Raw genomic sequence first — 20,468 nt, forward strand, 5'->3', positions numbered from 1 at the left:
GACAAACCCCTCCCCGTCCGCCCTTTCCCACAGACTCAGGACTTCACAGACGAACCCCTCCCCGTCCGCCCCTTTCCACAGACTCAGGACTTCACAGACAAACCCCTCCCCGTCCGCCCGTTCCCACAGACTCAGGACTTCACAGACAAACCCCTCCCCATCCGCCCTTTCCCACAGACTCAGGACTTCACAGACAAACCCCTCCCCGTCCGCCCGTTCTCACAGACTCAGGACTTCACAGACAAACCCCTCCCCATCCGCCCTTTCCCACAGACTCAGGACTTCACAGACAAACCCCTCCCCGTCCGCCCTTTCCCACAGACTCAGGACTTCACAGACGAACCCCTCCCCGTCCGCCCCTTTCCACAGACTCAGGACTTCACAGACGAACCCCTCCCTGTCCGCCCCTTCCCACAGAGTCAGGACTTCACAGACGAACCCCTCCCCGTCCGCCCGTTCCCACAGACTCAGGACTTCACAGACGAACCCCTCCCCGTCCGCCTGTTACCACAGATTCAGGACTTCACCGAATGTTTTAATGAGGTGGCTTTGTGTGTGTCCGTGTGTGTTTCCTGCAGATCCTGCATCGCTTCCAGGGATCCCTACTGTGGCTGGGTGTCCGAGGGAGCGTGCAAACAGGTGGCGCTCGACGCAAAGTACGTTCCCGTCGACTTCACTGTCATAATATCCATGAATTTAGCCCGGCCATGCGATGAATGATGTCCTCAGTGCCTCGATATATTTCTACGATTAGCCACATTCTTGTGGCGTTCTGTATTTTCTTCCAACTGAAATGGCAAAGAGCTGATGGATGAGAAGGGACGAGTGTCCCCAGGCCGTGGCTGGGGGTTGGGAAGAGGGGGAGCTGGTGGTCTCCGTAATATGTGGCTAGCTATATTTATGACACAGAGCTTGATTCGTCTTGAACAAACAGCGTATGGGGTTTCTGCGGGGGGAAACCCGTTTTAAAAATGAAGTCATAATAAAGGGGACAGCTTTTGATGTTAGATTAATTTAATCCCAGCCAAATGATTGGTCTTGCATGCAAGAGTATTATTACTATGTCCAAAGCCCGGGTCCCTCGACTGCTCTGATAGTTTCCACTTTGGAAATTGAGTAGACAGAGGCATTAGGAGGTTAGATGACCTCACTTTTTACTGTACAATATTTCTAAGTGAGTGAGTGAGTGGGCTGGGATTAGAGCGCTATGATCTGTTGGTTATGTGGCGAGCTATTGAAAGCATTTGGCCAAACGTGTCCCAGTGTTTAATAAAATGCCCTAATACAAACAGGCCCTGGAGAGGCTCAGCTTCTGCCCCCCCCCCCCCCCCCCCCCCCCGATCTACTAGTTAAAACACACTCACTTCCTCATCCAGTAGTTTACACTATTTCTCCACTCCCCCACATACCTAATAAACACACTCTCACTCCCGCCCCATCTCTATCTCGTAGTTAAAACACTCACTCTATCCCTCTCTCCTCTCCTCTGTCTCATAGTTAATACACACACACACACACTCTCACTCCTGCTTTCTATCTCGTAGTTAAAACACTCACTCTCTCTCTCTCTCCTCTGTCTCATAGTTAATACACACACACACACACTCTCACTCCTGCTTTCTATCTCGTAGTTCGCACTCTCTCACTCCCCCTCTCCATCGCCCTCTTTTCACATCCATCTGGACATGGGGATGATTTCCCAGCCCTTCCATGCGGTTCAGCGAGGGCTCTTTAAATGTCTGAGAACAGATGGCTTCCCATCACCTGCATGAAGGCTGTGCTGTTCACCACCAGGCCCCCCAGTTACCCCAGACCCCTTCTCATTCCCTGGGAAAGCCAAGGCGAAAAACTACATGGCATGTGTGGACAAGTTTTAAGATTGTATTTGCGCAAACTGTGTGTCTGGTCTGTGATTATATGCCTTTGATAAGCAAATCAGACCAGCAGATACCGAGAGAGGGATTGTTTTGTGCCTTTCCTCTGTGTGCATTTCAGTAGGAATTATTTGAGATCAAGATCTTACTTCTGGGTTGGAGGCTGCTGGACTTGACTTGAATCTATCTGACAGTTGTCTGCTCTGTTTCACTGAACGGTTGTCGGTCTTCCAGGGAAGTCATATCCACGCAAGCCACGTGAGGCTGGAACAAAACGTCCCAGTCTCACGACCCAGTGTCCACCTTCCTTCCTCTTCGTAGACCTGACCCTTGACCCCCCCCCTCGATGCGAGTAACTGGACCGTAGACACATTTCAATAGTGGCGGTGGACAGTGTGTTTGTCCTCCCGGTTGTCCACGGCTACGCTCATCCTGTGTGAGATCCAGATCTGGCCGGGCTGGTGAACCGGGCTCAGACCTTCACCATGATGTTTCTGTTCGTTATGCAGATGGAGGTTCGAGCAGGACGTGGAGCATGGCAACACAGATGGACTGGGGGACTGCCAGAGTAAGCAATGTGCCTCTGTCCTGCAGGAACACTGCTGCAGCACGCGCGCACACACACCCACACCCACACATACACAGAAACACATTGTACACAGACATAGACACATACACAGATGCAGACACAGACATACACAGAAACACATTGTATGCAGACACACACATACACACACACACACACACACACACACATACAACTTACTAAAGAGGCCTCCACAACAACTCTTAGTATAAATGAGATTAGAACTCATAGTGCAGTTCTGTGCTTTTGGTAAATACCAATTCATTAAAAGACGACACGAGAACTGAGATTATTCAAATGACTAACTTAGAGAAGCAGTAAACATCCCCACAAAGGAAACTGTCAATAAGTATTGAACCGTCAGGAGATTCACTCAGTTACTTTACAGCAACGGGTTAGGTTATGACAATGTCTCATTAATCTTACAGCGTTTGCCTTTTGGAAATATTATTAATTAATTCTTCCTTTACTTTTATAGATACATTCGTGGCCCTCAATGGTAAGTAACCAGATGGAGGTGAACAAATGATACTTCCCCTCTCACAGTTTCCACTCGGTTCTTTTAGATTAAAGTAAGAAACTATTAGCTCAAACTCTGAATGTATTAGCAATTCTGTCACAATCTAAAGCTGCAAAATCTGAATCTATGAACAAATAGTAATGTTCTTCAGCCACAAAGTCAACATTTTAATAGAAAATGTGTTTTAGGGTTTAGGCATGAAGTGTACCAGTGGGGTTACAGTTCAGGTGTGAGTAGTTTTTCTTTAAGTGGGCAAGGTTGTTGACTTTGTGGCTGTAGGAGGTACTGCCAACCCACTCACCCTCAGTTATTTTCAGTTCCCTCTCTTCAATCAGTTATTTGCTCTCACCTAAATTAAACCCTCCCCACTACTTCATGAGAACCTAAATGAGTTGAGCTTTAATTTAATTATTTTCTCTTCTTTCTATAGACATTCTGTCCTACCCTCAGGGTCATGAAAGGCCTCATCATGGTCAGTTTCGTTTTATACTGTAGTTCTCTAGCTTTCAGGCTCTAGAACCTCTCCAAATCATCTCCCCTGATACTGTAGTTCTCTAGCTTTCAATCTCTAGAACCTCTCCAATCATCTCCCCTGATACTGTAGTTCTCTAGCTTTCAGGCTCTAGAACCTCTCCAAATCATCTCCCCTGATACTGTAGTTCTCTAGCTTTCAGGCTCTAGAACCTCTCCAATCATCTCCCCTGATACTGTAGTTCTCTAGCTTTCAGGCTCTAGAACCTCTCCAAATCATCTCCCCTGATACTGTAGTTCTCTAGCTTTCACTCTATACCTGCTCCAAATCATCTCCCCTGATACTGCAGTTCTCTGGCTTTCAGACTCTAGAACCCCTCATAATATCTATGTCTGGTGGAAGACAGATTTGTGTCATCTATGAAATGGTCCCAATGTTTACCTAAGCAAAGAACACAAAGGGTAAAAAAAAAAAAAGCTTTTACTTAAAATGTGTTTTGCTTGAATATTAATATTTTTTAGGTTTTAAATTTAAATCAAATTTAAATGATATTCCAATTGGATAACATGCATAGGGGAATCTGCTACAGCACTACTAATATGCAGTTTTGATTCGAATATTTCTTCTGTACTACAAATATTTACAAATATCCTGCTACAATAAGTGCCCAATGCTAACAGCTCCATGAGTGGGCAGCTATCAGGTTGTATCAGAGACACACTTGAACGTTTACTACAAAGGCTATTGTATTTATCCAGTTTCTAGACATGTGTTAGGCTACTAACATTTCCGTTTATTCACACTACATTAAATAGTTTCATAGAAGATATCACTCGTATCATGGACCATGGGCTATAATTAAACGTAGGCTAGTCTATTTTAGGACACACGGTGCATCTGAAACAAATGAAATGTGTTGGAAAAACCTTTAGAAACCGGTCTTATCGCAATAATTTAACTAAAAATTACCTAGCGATATATGTGAAGTCACTACGGAGTGATCGAGTTCCTTCAGAAAGGTAATCAAAAGTTCAAGAGAACATTAAGTTTAATGTAGGCCATGATTGTTCGTGAAGAAGCAATTTATTTCCCTCAGTTCTTCACAGAATCATCCTGTGCAGATTCGTCATTCCATGTTAATTAATCTTGCACAGCTTGTGTCGTAGGTGGAAACAGAAGACGCGTACGTGTTGCGTAGAGTAGTTCACAGATAGACACGTAGCCAGAAAGACCACTGGGTGTATGTAACTGAATCACTAAGTCGTCATTTTCACTCCCCGCCGGGTGAGGAAGCCGGGTGACTATAGTGGAAGCCCACTCAGCGTGATGGAACTGGGCCGCAATTCTGGGGATGTTGTCGGCAGTGAACAATTCGATAACAAAAGTCGAATATGTTACGAACGAACTGGAGTGTTTTATTACTGTGCCCCTAGTTTTATGAACGGTATTGTTTAAGATGAGTGCGGGGCTTATTGCGTTACTGCACACGGGAACTATGCCCTGAGAGGGGGCGTTTCCTCCTGCGCTAGAATGTGCCAATATCGGCGGTTATCCCTTAGTAGAATCTCGCTAACTCCTGCGTTCGGTTTTGCGGAAGTATGTTGTTCGTTGCTAATAGTTCCCCAACATGGCAAACGTAAAAGTAGAATTAAAACACCTCTAATCTCCCCACCACTTCCTGTCCGTTTCTGGTCTTCCTAAACAGCAGCGAAATAGCATTGATTTGACTTGACACTTTATTCCCTAATTGGATTGATCGTGTTAATGGAAAAGGTCTCTGTGGTCCACCAGACTCATCAAGGAGCAGGGTAATGATGGAGGTCGTTGACAGAGGCTAAACACAAGCGTGTTGCTGTTGAACCTCAGATGTTTTTTTTCGCAGAAAACCACGGCCCCGCTATAGCTTACGACACAGCATACAGAGGCCGACTTTACCAGTCCCACCTTATCCAATAGGTTTCGGATCTACTCTTGGTGCTTATTCAGCTGAATCCAATAAACATCATGTCTTCAAAACTGGATTCCAGAATGTTAAGCATACCAACCATTTTTTTTTATATATAAAAGTTTACAAATTGGAGAAACAATGTATACATTAAAAAACAAAAACAAACGTGTATTTATAATTGTAAATGTTTTTTGAGGTTGTAATATTTTATAGGAAATGGGGCGGATGATGTTGTACAGCCAAAACAAGAGACCGGTTTTGGTTTTGGCCTAGGCCTACAAGCACCACTTTTACAACTACTGGCTTGAGTAATACAAAATCTGCAGGGTGCATATCTTTAACTGAAAAAACATATATTTTATTAGCCTGCGGCGATGTCACAGTCCTCTGTAGCACCTCTCACTCATCACACTTCTGCTGTACAAGATCAATCATTTACACTTCCATGGAATGACAAAAATAGCTATTTTTTGAAGTCATTCCAGATCTACACCCCGCTCCTCTTCCAGCCTCTATTTATGCGTTTCTTTTCCTACAGGGATCCCCCATTTCTTCCTGTCAGATTTCAGGTCAAATCCAAACCGTTAGAATTTGAACGCAGCCCAGCAGTAGTGTTTGTTTTATCTGGGTCTGGCAGGCAGTCAAACCCAGGAATTTCAGATGCAGGCTGTTGATATAGTGCTCATATTTTGCTGCTCAAGACAGGTCATCCCCACCTCCATTAACTTACAAACGACGAGAGAGATCTGCAGTTCAGAATTCTGTTTCCAAAGGAGGCAACGCCTCTCCTTCTTTTGTGTGTCATCTGCCAGAACTGCACTTCCCCTGGCCGCAGAAAATTAATTATAAAACGGTCCTGTCATGCCAATCTCTCAGCCCCGTGGTACGTTGTTAAATAAATCATATTAATGATTGCCACTGGGGGTGGTGGGGGGGGGGTGGGAGGGCTGTTGTGCATGTTGGACCAGCGGCAACAGCCCCGACCCTGACCCCCCCACCCACCCACCCAACCACCACCCAATATACACCACTGCCCACACCGACATGTTAAAATGGGTTTTACTGTTAACTGGCCTCAGTAACATCCTCACTGTTGATTACTGTGTAGCAGGACGGAGCCCCATGTCGTCGCCTTCCAACAGAAGAGACGCAGGAAAGGCGGCCAGTAATGTGACCAGCACATAGTCGTTCTCGAAAGAGGAGCAAAACAACTATGTGCAGGCTGGAGTGTACCCGTGGCTGAAGGCGCACGGCCGTTTCCCGAACCCGGTCCAGGGGTTGCACGTTCTTGCCCTAGCACTCACACAACTGATTTGAGTCGGGAGTGCGATTTGCTAGGGCACCCCTTTGGGGTCCCCTGGGATTGGGAAACACTGGTGCACGGACACCGATGTGACACGGCCAGTATGCAGTGTGTCAGTCCAGCGTTCAGTTGTAACTGTTGCCTTCCGTAGTCCGGTGACACCGGGTGTCGTCAAGGAGCGCAGTCGGAGGGGTAATTTAGGTTAGAGGACATTAATATCTTAATTACCCCTCGTGATTAATTGGGTCATGTTGTTGGGCTTCTTGAAAGCGCCCTGCTAAACATAGCTAATGGATTGACATTGAAACGGAGCGGGTGGAGGAGAGTGGAGGGCGATAAGAGGGGGATTGTTAGGGAGGAACAGGGCTTTGTCCTGCTCTTCATATCAAAGGTAAGCCTCCCTGAGGTGATTCTGAGACGCTGTTCATTCCGAGCCAGTGGCAGCGTGACGCGACGGAGAACAGGTTCTCCTCTCCTCTGAGAAAGACCCGTGCCCTCTCCCTCGTCTCTCTCTCCGTCTGACTGTCTCTTCCTCTTGGCCCTTTTCTCTCTCTTCCTGTCTTCCTATTTCCTTCTCTTTTGTTCTCTATCCGTCTCTCTCTTTTTCTCCCTCTGTTTGTCTCGCTCTCTCACTGCAAGGTCACAGCTCTCAGGAGGTACAGTGCTCGGTAATGAGCTGCCCAGGGTCTCCTCACCAGGCTCGCAAGGAGGGACACGCGCTCCTTTGTAGCTTGGCACAGCCCATCTGCCCCTCGTCTGTGTGTGTCTGTCTGTGTGTGTGTGTGTGTGTGTGTGTGTGTGTGTGTGTGTGTGTATGTCTGTGTGTGTGAATGTGTGTGTGTGGGTGTGTGTGTATGTCTGTGTGTGTGTGTGTGTGAGGAGAGTTAACTTTTGTTATGTCCGGCAGGCCATTCCACCCTCCCATTCCCCACCACGGCCCACCCCCCCGCCGGAGGACCCCTGGGTCGGGGCGGCATGGTGGAGCAGGCGGACCCCCCTGAGCCCTCAGATAAGCGAAACCCCTATATGGCCGTTCCTTCTCAGACCCAGCAGGACGCCAATGGTAAGCCTTGGAATGGAAGAGTCCATTTCTCCTGTGGCAGGGGGTGAGATTTACCGTGTCTGCTTCCAGCTGACCAGCCTGGACCTATAACACTGTCAAGAGAGAAACAAATTGCCTGGTCCCCGGAGAGAGATATTTATTAAACAACGACTGTAATGTCCCTGCTGAGGGGCCAATGTACAGACCATTACACATTGAGATAAAAAAAAAAAACGTGCAATGTATTAATTTCTTCGAGAACACCGTCCCAGCGTTATCCTGTCCAGGGATGGGGCATGACCTTTTCAGCTGTGCTAACATCCCAGCCGGCACAAGGTCATATTTAGCACATGAAGACGCCAGGATAAGACACTGCGGTGATTACGCCATGGCATGATCGATGTCATGTGCTCTAGTAGAGCGGGATCCACCGTTACAAGTTCCATTACAACAAATATAATGTATCCTTGGTTCATTACCGAAGTCATCTTATTAGATGGGTTGCTGCCATGAGTAGGTATTGATAATCAATAATGATGATTAGAGGTGACCTCCTAGACATTCACAACACACACACACACACACACACACCAAGGAAAAAGGCTGGTTGGGGGATCAGGCAGGAAGTGATTATCTCTCTGGGGGCGTGGCATTGGGTAAGGGATTAGTCCCAATTCCAATTCTCTACCTTTTTCCTTCTCCGGAAGTGAGCACTTTTCATCCTATATTTAGAAATGTTGGACTGGTGAAAACCTGGCCTGCTGTGAATTTCCGGGCATCGTTAACTACAAGTAGGAAATATCACATTGGAGACGGGTAGAGAATGAGGATGCCAACCCTGGTGAGCTAGCCACCTCTCTCCTCTCTGGAAGCTGGAAGCAGACACACTCGTAGACCAGACACAATGGTGGCAGAGACTACAGCATGCTCAGACGGCATCACTGTGGTGTTGCTAACCTCGTTGCCGTTACCTGGGTCCTGGCTGGCTCATCTGTCACGGCAACCGTCATGGCAACCCAGTTAACCGCAACGAGGGCTCACATTCAAACCAAAGCTTCTCGCTGTTTTTCTTTCTGACGACACTTTTACTGCTCATGTTATCTGTTCAGTTTCAGCTCCAGTAGAATTTTTTTATGGTATGAAAGTGATCACCAATGATACTGTCTGTTTTTCGCTGCGCGACTGTATTTGCATGGCCTGTTCTTTTATTAACTACGTCTCGACCGTTTATTTTCTTGCACTGATTGCTTTGATGGTATTAAGCACCGTTTTGCCTCCATGCAGCTTAAAGCGTCCCTGCATGGCAAATTCTGCACCACTGACAACAGTCCTCATCTCCTCATGTCCTTATCCCTCCCTCCCCTGCGCAGGTGCACCGCTCGTCCCTAGCTTCAGGTGCCAAATGTACTGTGAAAACACTGCACTCAGAACGCTGAGTGGCAATCCACCACATCCGGGTCATAGGTCCCGGGAAGCCACTTGTATCTCGGCATAATGATAGTCATCAAAGCTCCATCTTAGCCAAATGGATATGAATACTGCTTATGCTGTCCATGGGAAATATGAATTCTTCACCACCAGGAGATGTTGGGAACAAAATTCATTTTCTACAAATGAAACTATAAATATCGAAGACTTATAAGTCCCTGAATTCTAAGCCCCCCCCCCCCCCCGCCAAATTCATCCCCGCAAGCAATTAAAAAGATATGAAAATTCCAACCTCCTATTCACAGCCCAATCATTTTGGGAGTCTTATCTTTTAATGAATATTACAGCACCAATATGTATTAAGGGCTGCACATTGGAATAATTACAATTGTAATATAATGACAATCCACATTGTGGGTATTTAGTAGCTAACCCTCAGCCAGATACCAGCCGCCGCTGTTGCTTGGTGGCCATCGCTGGATTTCGCAGTACATTCGAGCACCGTTGCGTCTGGGCTTATCTACAGTATCTGTGTGATATCCCACCTCTCCCCCGCGACCCCCCCCCACCCACCCACCCCCGCATCGCCATCTGCTGCCATTGTGAACAGTCTCCCTTCTACAGGACCTTTCATCTGTCGAGATGGAATGTTCCAAGGCTGCACCTTATGTAGTGCAAATGTATCACTTACCGTATTTATGGAGTGTCCCGACTCCTCCACCGACTGGAGTCGTGTCTGTCCTCTGACCTGTCTGCGGAAACGTGTTCCCTCCTTCCCCGCCTCCCTCCCCCCCCCCGCGACCTGTGGCCATCTCTGTGTGTCTCTTCAATTTCTGGGTTCATTACAAAAAGGCTATTTAGACAGAGCACGGGGAAGAGAGAGAGAGAGAGAGAGAGAGGGGAGAGGGCAGAGGGGAGAGGGCAGAGGGGAGAGGGCTGGAGGGAAGGATTGAGCGAGCAGCCTTTCTGTCCCTGTGTCACTCTTTGGCCTTTGTCGCGTCCTGCATAGGTACTGTCCAGTCACTGTTCTAATCACTGCATGGCCTGTGTTCCCAACTAACTCTCACTTTCCTCCGTGGCTCAGGGCGGTTTGAATGGCATCTGTGTTCATGAGAGTCAGTGACGTGGTTCTGAGCCCTGAAGCCACAGCTGTATGGGAGATACCGTACATTTAACCTAATGTTGTGTGGCCTCGGGAAGTTCTACTGGATCACTATTCTGCTGTTGACATAGTTCTGGTTCCAGACTTTTTATTGTGCCATTGTCGTAAGCCTTTTTTGATTAAATGAACAATATTATTCCTTGTTGATGTAGTTGGTATTTCAGGAATGCATATGAGGTACATTTTCACCTTGGTTACCATAAAACACATATACTTCCATTAGGGTCTGTATTTTACACCTGGAATAGACATACAGCTTGTCAGTAGCACCTATACAGTTATTTTCGGCTTCAATTCCCTGTCACCTGTGTATCAATGAGACTGGCATGATAGGGGCACAACCTCTGAATGGTGCCAATTACTGTGCCGAGATGTCCTTTCAGTTCAGACACTCACCATTATCAGGCTGGAGAGTCTGATAGGAAAGCCTGAATGAAGGCAGTAATGAAAATGAGGTCCTCACTACTCAACAATGCAGAGCGGCACATGTGGTGAGAGTGTTGGGATAGTCACGAAAAGGTCACTAGTTCGAATCCCCCAGCTAACAAGGTTAAAAATGTGTTGTTGTGCCCTTGAGTAAAGACCTCAACCCTAACTGTACCTGTAAGTCGCTTTGGATTGGACCGTCTGTTAAATGACTTAGATGTAACCTTTGTATTCTGTAATGTCTGAATAAAACAATTACTCAGGTTGTCTCTATATACTACTCTGGAATATAGACAGTGGGGAGAACAAGTATTTGATACACTGCTGATCTTGCATGGAGCCCCAGACCGAGGGAGATTGACCGTCATCTTGAACTTCTTCCATTTTCTAATAATTGCGCCAACAGTTGTTGCCTTCTCACCAAGCTGCTTGCCTATTGTCCTGTAGCCCATCCCAGCCTTGTGCAGGTCTACAATTTTTATCCCTGATGTCCTTACACAGCTCTCTGGTCTTGGCCATTGTGGAGAGGTTGGATTCTGTTTGATTGAGTGTGTGAACAGGTGTCTTTTATACAGGTAACGAGTTCAAACAGGTGCAGTTAATACAGGTAATGAGTGGAGAACAGGAGGGCTTCTTAAAGAAAAACTAATAGGTCTGTGAGAGCCGGAATTCTTATTGGTTGGTAGGTGATCAAATACTTATGTCATGCAATAAAATGCAAATTAATTATTTAAAAATCATTCAATGTGATTTTCTGGATTTTTGTTGTAGATTCCGTCTCTCACAGTTGAAGTGTACCTATGATAAAAATTACAGACCTCTACATGCTTTGTAAGTAGGAAAACCTGCAAAATCGGCAGTGTATCAAATACTTGTTCTCCCCACTGCAGGTAAACTGAGAAACAATGTATGCCATCTCCCACTGAGTCTCAAAACAGTTTTATTTATTTAGTCGGTTCACTAGTAATGTTTGCAAAAGTTTAAAATAACCACAGACTTTCTACTTTGACAAATGCACATTTCCGCCATTTATATCAAGCTTCAAGCAACAGGTTTCCTTCCTCTCAATTAGCTTTTGCTTTGTGTTGTCGTGCTTGGTTGTCTTCTTTCATTGTGAAAGAGGAAACTTAAAATACAGCGTCACAGTTCATGCTGGGAGCTTTCCCCTTTGTCTTTTTCCGAGGTGGTCCTACCTTTAAACCCAAGTTGCTCTATTTCATTTTTTTTCATGAAGCTGCAGTGTGTGATACATTTTTTTGCAGCATACGTTTGATATGAATAGATCTCAGTTAGCCTTGATCACAATGGTCTCTGTCAAAAATCTATGGGAGTCCTTCAGAAACACAACAGGGCCAGGTCTTTCAGCTGTAATTGTTTGACAGAATGAGCCGCAATAGGTACTTGTGTGTCCGTGACTCAAATGGAGTAGAATGTACACCCTAAAAAATAAAGGGTTCCCTGCGGATTCGTCAGGGGTACGTTTTCCAAGAAAAATAGAAACTCCTTTCAAAATGTTCTCAAAGAACCATTTGAGGAACCTTGTCCCAAAAATCTACCACAAAACCTCATAACTACAGCCGTCACAAATCAGTTTATGATCAAGCATTCCCTCTCCTATTGGTTCCTGCTAGAAAAAGCAAAGCTTGACTGTATGTGGATAGAAGTGTTTTTACATTACTTATGCTTGAGTTGGGTTATGGCCTTATGAGTTCATTTGTCCATTAAAAGGGGAGGCAAACAATTCTGTAAATAAGTCAACATTTCACTGTTGACAGCTGTTGTTAAGGAAGCATGTGACAAAACAATGTGATTTGTTTTGAAAAAGATCTACGGCCTAAATCCTGCAGTGTGGGTTGAGATTTAATCTAGCCCTTAGTCTTTCAGCCATCAGTGAACACATTTCGGTATGACTGAGATTTTATCATTTTCAGACAATGCCTGTGTATGTAACAACCCCAGTCAAGGCTTATAGTCCTACCAAATATTACTATGAAGGAATAGGGGCTTGGAAGTCAGCCTAAACCAACCAGGCAGTATTAGAAACGACTGGGTTCCACTAGCTACACAGTTTAAAAACTTTCAGAGAATACTCGCACCTCCATGTAACACGAGATGTAAACGAGATATGTTTCACATTTACACTTTACAATGAAGTGCTGTGTTGTTTTGACACATAGGGAAACATCTAAAATTAGTATTAGGTGTTAGTATTAGTATTAGTATTGAAGTGCTTTGAAATGTCACAAAAGATAACATTGTTTTTAGGCGACAATTAATTGAAATTGCTTTTAATGTAAAACACGCTATCCTTGATACTTTTGAATTGTCAAGGTCAACCGAGATAGAACATAGTGGATCATCAGTTTACTTGATGATGAGCCACCTTGATTTAAAAGCCTGCCGTCTTCGGATTTGTCTGAGGCCCTTTATGGTTTCACCCCCTTTGAAGTTAAGATGAGAAACAATTGACTTCGTACATGAAAGATGGAAATCTTCAAAGGTCCAGGGAGGCCTAGGGGTTGTTTTTAAATCCCTCTTAGTTGCTCTCGGCGTGGGGAAGTATATGTGAGGGGGAGAACCAGTCACCGCTGGTTCAGAGGGACCATGACCGTACTCCTACGGTTGGAAGGCGGTGCCACAGCTCTCCTCTCCACAACGGATGCTTACAGCTTTGACACATCCAGCCCTTAGCTTTCAGTTCACATCTGACTCTTTAAACCACTCTAGACGATTTAATATGCTTAAACTCACTGTCACAGACGTTTTTAGCATTTTCCATGGCCTCCCATAAGTAACCATCAAGAGAAAGATGAGTATTTAGGTTTTTAGAAGGATTGTAGTAGAATAAGCCAGTACTGCTAGAAAACTGCTCATATATGGGAGACATTTTCTTTTCTTTTTTTTCTCATTTAATATTTTAGAGCCACTAACCTCAAGTGCTGTTTGGTTATCCATTCAACCCTTTATTTAACATATCTATCAAGCGATTCAGTCCAGAATTCCTTACATATAACCTATTACTGGGCAAAAGACAATAACCTACAGAAACCCGAGGCTTAAATTACTATGTACCATATAGGGGAATGCCAAAAGCCTTCGAACGGCAGCTGAAGCGCGTGCACAAACAAGAATAAAGACGTAGAAATGAAAGACTATCTCTAGAAAATCTCCCTCTGCTCACGTACTGTCACATTTTGATAAGAAACACGTGTTTGTTTGTTTGTTTTGAATCAGGTTATTGTGTATTTTAAGGTCTCCACACGTCATCGGCACACTGGATGAACAGTGTAATTCAGGAAGACACTTAACAAGACGTTTTTTCAAACCAGAAGGAGGATACGTTTATTGAACATCTATTCAGATTTTGCATAACTGTAGCATGCAGCATTTCAAAATGATCCTCATTAGCCGCTGTTAGAGAAACAGGACGAAGTACAGAACACCGACAGACCGGAACAGACTCCAAACTACATAAGTTTAAGGGAAGATTACGGATGTAGGTTTTTCAGACACTCCGCAGGCCCGCTGTTTCATTCGGCGACAGATTGGTGCGTCTGTGTTTTCGTAGAGACGCAGGTATCTCCATCCAACTCTGGTGGGGCGTCGCCGAGATGGAAACCTTGAATTAGAGCTTGTTCCAAATTTCACCCTTTCCCACCTAGTGCCCTCCATTTTACTGTAGCCCCACGGTCCTGGGTTAGACTGAGTGTAGAACGGCCGTGTCGGCCCGTGCCGGAAAGGGAGCCGTTTAGGACAGTCATGATGTCATGGGGTTTCATAGGAACAGGCTTTTCATTATTCAGATCTCTAGCACTGCTGACTTAATGCAGAACGTGCGTGAGTGTCCCAAATGGCCCACGCGATTGAATCCCTCCGCCTGTGTCCCTTAATAGTAGCTGCATGGGGCATAATGTCCTGTATGATTAACGCCATAATAGCTCCTCCATTGGTGAGTACTGTGTTTTTTTAATGTATTGTAACTGCTGGAACATGGATGGGCATCAGATAACATAACCAAGGAGCTGAAGGATATTACTTCTGTCTCAGTGTTTTAGTGAGGAGGAATTGTAATGGAGCAGTGATCATTCCATTAAAGAGAAACCCCACCGCCGCCTCATCCCGTCCAGTATCTTTCATTTCGAGATGCTTGTCATCGTTATTTGCAGCACTTTTGTTCTGTCATCTCTTTGTTCTTTTTTATTATTCCTAATCCTGGCAAATGTATTCTGTAGATCCTTAAATTAGTAGGTTTAATCAGAGATCTTTAATATTTTGAGATTTATTACGATTGTATCGTAGCATTATGAAAAGGGGCCCCATTTGCATCTTGTGAAAAAACTGGTTTAAACATTAATTTATCTTTATTTTTTTTCACTTGTCAACCTATAATCCTCTGAACCTTTAACCTTTGTAGAGATCCTGTTGAGAGGCTGGGTTTAAAACCGTCTACTTTACTACTGTAAACACTGGATAGGTCGAATAGTTCCATTATTACTGCTTCATTCATCTGTCCATTTGACCATTTTGATTTCCGGGTAAGTAATTTGCCACTCATTAATTGGCTGTAATTACGTGTCTTTTCAGGGGTCATCCGGGAGAGTTACCAGAAGGGGCGTGACCAGCTGGTCCCTGTCACCCTGCTGGCCATCGCCGTCATCTTGGCCTTCGCCATGGGCGCAGTCTTCTCCGGCGTCCTAGTCTATTGCGTGTGTGACCACAGGCGGCGCGATGCCGAGCTGACCGGGCGCAAGGACAAGGACCGCGCCCATGACCGCCGGGGCTCCATGAACAGCGTGACCAAGTTGACGGGCCTGTTTGAAACCGGCGCCAAGGACGGCCGCCCGGAAGCCATCCTCACACCACTCATGCACAACGGACGCCTCGCCAACGGCCAGATGCTGATCAAAGCCGACCAGCACCACCTGGACCTGTCCGGCATGCCCACGCCAGAGTCCACCCCGATGCAGCCCAGACGCAAGCCCGGCCGCGGAAGCCGCGAGTGGGAGAGGAACCAGAACCTGATAAACGCCTGCACCAAGGACCTGCCGCCCATGGGCTCCACGGTGATCTCCACAGACCTGCCGCTGAGGGCGTCACCGGGCCACATCCCGAGCGTGGTGGTGCTGCCCCTGCCACAGCACCAGCAGGCCTACCAGCACGAGTACGTGGAGCAGCCGCGCCGCGGCGACCTGGGCCCGGACGACCAGGGCGCCACGCTGGAGTACAAGGCCCTGAAGAGCCACGGCCTCGGACCGGCGGAGGACGACGGCCTGCCGCCCCGCGTGCCCCAGAGGGAGGCCTCCCTCACCGTGCCGCCAGCCGTACCCCAGATGGGCAAGCGGCTGGAGGTGCACTCCTCCGTCTACGGCCACGAGTACAAGCGCGGCTACCCGGTGGGCCCGCAGAAAGGCTCCGCCCTCAAGAGGCACAACACCAACTCGTCCAACTCCTCCCACATGTCCCGGCATCACAGTTTTAACCGCGTGGAGACGCCACCCCCCGCCCCGCAGAGGGTGGACTCCATGCACGTGACTGCCCAGGGGATGTCCCTCTCGCGACAGTCCAGCGTGAGCTCCTGCGGTTCATTGCCCCGGACCGGGGTCAAGCACCTCAAGCCCGACGTCCCGCCCAAACCCTCCTTAGTGTCCCTCTCCGCGAAGGTCAAGTCCAACGACTCCTGCACATAAACAGCACGTTCAGAATGCAAAAACAGAGAACACAAATGCATTTCTTTTGGTTGTCTTTGGTCGGTGTACAGCAAATGCAACACACTTTTTTAAAGAAAAAAAAGTTTTCTTGTATATATATATATATATATATATATATGTGTGTGTGTATATGTATATATATATATATATGTGTATATGTATATATATATATATATATATATATATATATATGTGTATATGTGTATATATATATATATGTGTGTAAATATTCTACAAATGGTTGTTGTTTTTGAGCTCAGGCTGTGTAGTCACAGTTCCTCAGAAATATGGAACACTTGCTACTGAGAAGAAAATGACTTTTTCATGAATATTTCAGTAAAGAGCAACATGTCACCCCTGTAGCATTCAAGATGGTGGCTGTGTTGGACTTCTGAACACCACTTGACTGTTGTTTTGTTTTCTTAACCGACTGCCAAAAGCACATAGATAGTGTGACAAAAGTGGAGCGGTTGAATAGTGAGGACTGGGCACAGCGAGCTCCAACTGGAACGACAACTTGAGTTTACGTGGAAAACTGTGAAATGCCTCTCAGTGTTACAGCTACTGGACACAGCAATCAAGTTCTGCCTTGGTAAAAAAAAAAAAAAGCCTCGGTTTGAAAATCTTCTACTGTACTGGTAACTGAATCACACATGACTGTTAATACTAATAGCTTGTTGTATTTATTTTTAATAAGTGCTTTGAAGAAAATATTGACTTTTTAGGCTCAAAGACGAGAGAATCTTTTAATATGAATTAATCAAGTGTGAAATTATTTAAAGTCATTCAACTGGAGCCAGTACAACTTTCTCAACACACAAGGTCCACTAGGTCTTCTAGGGCCTTTGGTTTTTCAAGCTTGAGATGTATGTGACCTCTTTATGGAGAATATATTTATTTAACTGTGCCAGAGGGAACCTACATGAGGGAGCAGAAACTCCGATGTTAAAGCAGCCAGAAAAAGACAAAACACAGAACTCCTGGAACTCACACCCTCAATCACTCCTTCGCGGGCAACTATGTAGACCAGCACTGTGGCTTTGCAGTCAGTAACACCCCCCCCCCCTCCCCCTTCTCTCGCTCTCTCCCTCCCTTACCCCCCCCCCCCCTAGGGGTGCCTGCTGGGTCTCCGTGTGCCAACAACAAAAAGGCTCCATCTTGCATGGACAGTGCAAGGGGGACGGGCGGGGAATCGAAATCGACACATGAAAAAGAGAAAAGTGTGGGTGTCTGCCAGGCATGCTTTGATGACATCCATTGATAGCCTGTATCTCTTCCACATGTACATTTGTGCCTTACACCCTCAGTAGTGACAATTTATTTAGCGGTTAATGTTTCCCGGTAGTCTTTCGTTACGTCACCTTTCCCCCGCTTTGATAAAGGCAAATAAAGAATGTAGGTGTTCTTGTTGTAACTCTGGTCCCTAGGAATATACAGGGGTGGTGGGGAACCCCCGCGTTCTTCTTTGTGGTTGATTTCTGATTTGTGCCAATGATGCGCTTAAAGCAACCTCTTTGTTGTGCTGGCCGTGTCGATGATGTTGTGGGTGTTTCTTTTTCTTTTTTTTTATCTCATACAATTAGTCCTGTTGTGGTTTAATTTTTATTTCGCTGTTTGATTGGAGTGATTTAATGTTTGTTCTTGAGAGGGCCTCTTCGGGTCTTGCTGGTGCTCAGCAATAATCAAACACTAACGTACGAGGAACACACCAATATAACGCCCTGTCATGCGCCCGGCATCCCACTGTACGCCACAACACTTCAGTTTCTAGGCAGAGGAAAAAGCAGGCTGGTTCCTGTGACTTGGAGGAGTTTCAAAACTCTCGGCGTGTAACCCCCTTTTTTTAAAACAGGTTCCAGGAGGATCCAGTTCATTTGATTTGTACTAACGCTCTGCATCAAGGTCTTGCGAATCTGAGTTTAATTGACCGATATGACGTTTGACACTTTGTTTCAACTTGATAACCGTTTTTATTGACCACTCTGCCCAAACTCTACAGAGCACTCCCTCGGTGTATAGTCTAGATAGGTGAGTTTCTTGATCTCGAGCAGATTTCCATTGAGAGAAGCCAATTATTTCTCATCCACAGCCAACGCAAGAAGAGCCTGTAGGGCGTCCCCACTTCTGATGCATATATAGTATGTGTTAATTGAACTAACGTGTACATAAATGCTTGTAGGGTCCGATTGCAATGACTGCATCATGCATCGTCATGAGATTAGGCTTGGTAAAGGGAAGGTCAATGAAACTTCCCACCTTCATAGTGCAGACCACATCTCTGGCCGCGGTCTCCATGGTTACCGTGGGCAGAGGGTCTCTTTGGTGTGTGCCTTTGTCTTTCACCCTTGCTATATACTGCTAGATGAAACTGAGACAGAATCTCAACTCGTTTTGAACTTTGTAAGCTTGTAAGATATTGTGATGTCACAGGTTTTTTGCCCTACTTCACTTCCTTAACATCTGATTCACAGCTTAATGTATGTTGTCAAGAAAACTCTCTTTAATAAATTCAAAATGTAATAAAAATAAATAAAATGATTGTCATGTAGATGGCTATATTTTCTTGATTCAAGAGTAAAACCTGTTAGGAAAAAAAATATATCAGTACACCTGAACAGACAAAAAAGCTTTTAACTCAGGAAAATGCTGCTGACTTCCATGATTTGTTTATAAGATAAAGAGTTTTGTCCTGTAACCTTGTTCTCTTAAGTGCACTTTAAAACCACTGTTCTGTTGATCCAAGATCTTTTTTTTTTTTGTAATTGTTGGCCTCATTTCATTGTGAATAATCAACAATCTGATAAGCATCAGTCTGGAGCCACTCTCTCTGCTCTATAGGTGGGACTCGTTCAGCATCAGTTTTATTGCACAAAGGTGAGTGAGTCGTGTGGAGATTAGGTTACTAGGAGGTGATGCAAACATTAATGGTCCTTGCTCTTCAACAATCATGCATTGTTCATTCGCCTTTGTCAGGCCGTTGATTCACAGTTACACAGCACGTAAAATCAATGCAGACAGTTGACGTTGAGGAAACTCATTTTCATGGCATCACAGCAGAAATGCTGCATATACCATATGTCTTGATGTTTGGTAAACCAGCTCAGTAGATTTAAGTTTTCTACTCGAGCCACACTGCAGACGTTCTGTGTGATATTGCATTTATGTACACTTTTGGCGTGTCATTTCTTGAAGAGGACTTCAGTCAACATTGCAGTGCTTTTAAATCAATTCCTTTTTCCCGATGCAGGTGTCATTACCACCACATGTCATGTTAAACTGAATCACCATCACAAAGGGTATTTGGGATGGTTTGGATCATCTGTCTGGAGCATTTGGTACGCCATATTTCGAAACAATTATTTGAATAATGTATTGCATAAACATTCTTAAATAACTTACTACTCGAAAAATGTGATTACTTCAAAATTGCTGTGCAGTTATAAATAATAATACTATTCAATATTTAAGTTGTTTTTGTGTTAACAACTGCATAATATTAATTGAAAATACATTAAACATAAAATGACAACTAAAATGTTATAACACAACTCAATTTGCAGCTAAATCCACTTGTAGGGCAAGTATAAGCAGTTTTGCCTAATTCAGAGATAATCCTTAGCATATCAAGTACTAAATAAGTACTAAATGTTCCCATATACTTTTTTGTCTTAACACTAATAAGAGCTGTGATATATGCCAGAGGTTTCTGCAGGAGTGTCTTTTAAATAAACAAAAGTACACACAGAGGCCCATTCTATCTTTACAATTTTAGATCTAATAGGGCTTTCTTGAAATTCTTTAACGGTTATGGTCTCGGCTAGGCACAACAGGTAAACTGTGGATATTTCATTACATTTGAAAGTTGCTGTATAACCACAGAACACGTCAGATCTGTGCAAGTCTTCAAACAAACAATCATCTCATTGTTAAATGAATATCAAACATGTAATATCACTATTTTACTACCAGCATGGGGTACTCTAAAATGCCTAAGGAGTA

At 45.0% G+C, this 20,468-nt stretch overlaps 1 protein-coding gene across 8 annotated transcripts in view; it reads left to right on the forward strand.

The window, feature by feature from the left end:
• Window positions 1-16,569, forward strand: part of sema6a (sema domain, transmembrane domain (TM), and cytoplasmic domain, (semaphorin) 6A) — a 69,428-nt gene extending 52,859 nt beyond the window's left edge. For 3 of the 8 annotated variants that reach the window (XM_020052820.3, XM_013136913.4, XM_013136914.4), the window contains 6 exons: window positions 579-656; window positions 2,384-2,442; window positions 2,939-2,959; window positions 3,411-3,452; window positions 7,611-7,766; window positions 15,346-16,569. In XM_020052820.3, coding sequence (XP_019908379.2) covers window positions 579-656; window positions 2,384-2,442; window positions 2,939-2,959; window positions 3,411-3,452; window positions 7,611-7,766; window positions 15,346-16,448 — 1,459 coding nt within the window. In that variant the 3' untranslated portion in view covers window positions 16,449-16,569. Of the gene's footprint in view, window positions 1-578; window positions 657-2,383; window positions 2,443-2,938; window positions 2,960-3,410; window positions 3,509-3,617; window positions 6,295-7,342; window positions 7,767-10,257; window positions 11,126-15,345 lie in introns of those variants that run through there. The other 5 variants (XM_013136917.3, XM_029124669.2, XM_013136915.4 and 2 more) reach the window with 5 other exon arrangements.
• The last annotated feature ends 3,899 nt before the right edge of the window (window positions 16,570-20,468 follow it).

The sequence above is a fragment of the Esox lucius genome, chromosome 13, assembly GCF_011004845.1.
Source record: "Esox lucius isolate fEsoLuc1 chromosome 13, fEsoLuc1.pri, whole genome shotgun sequence".
Taxonomy (NCBI): Eukaryota; Metazoa; Chordata; class Actinopteri; order Esociformes; family Esocidae; genus Esox; species Esox lucius.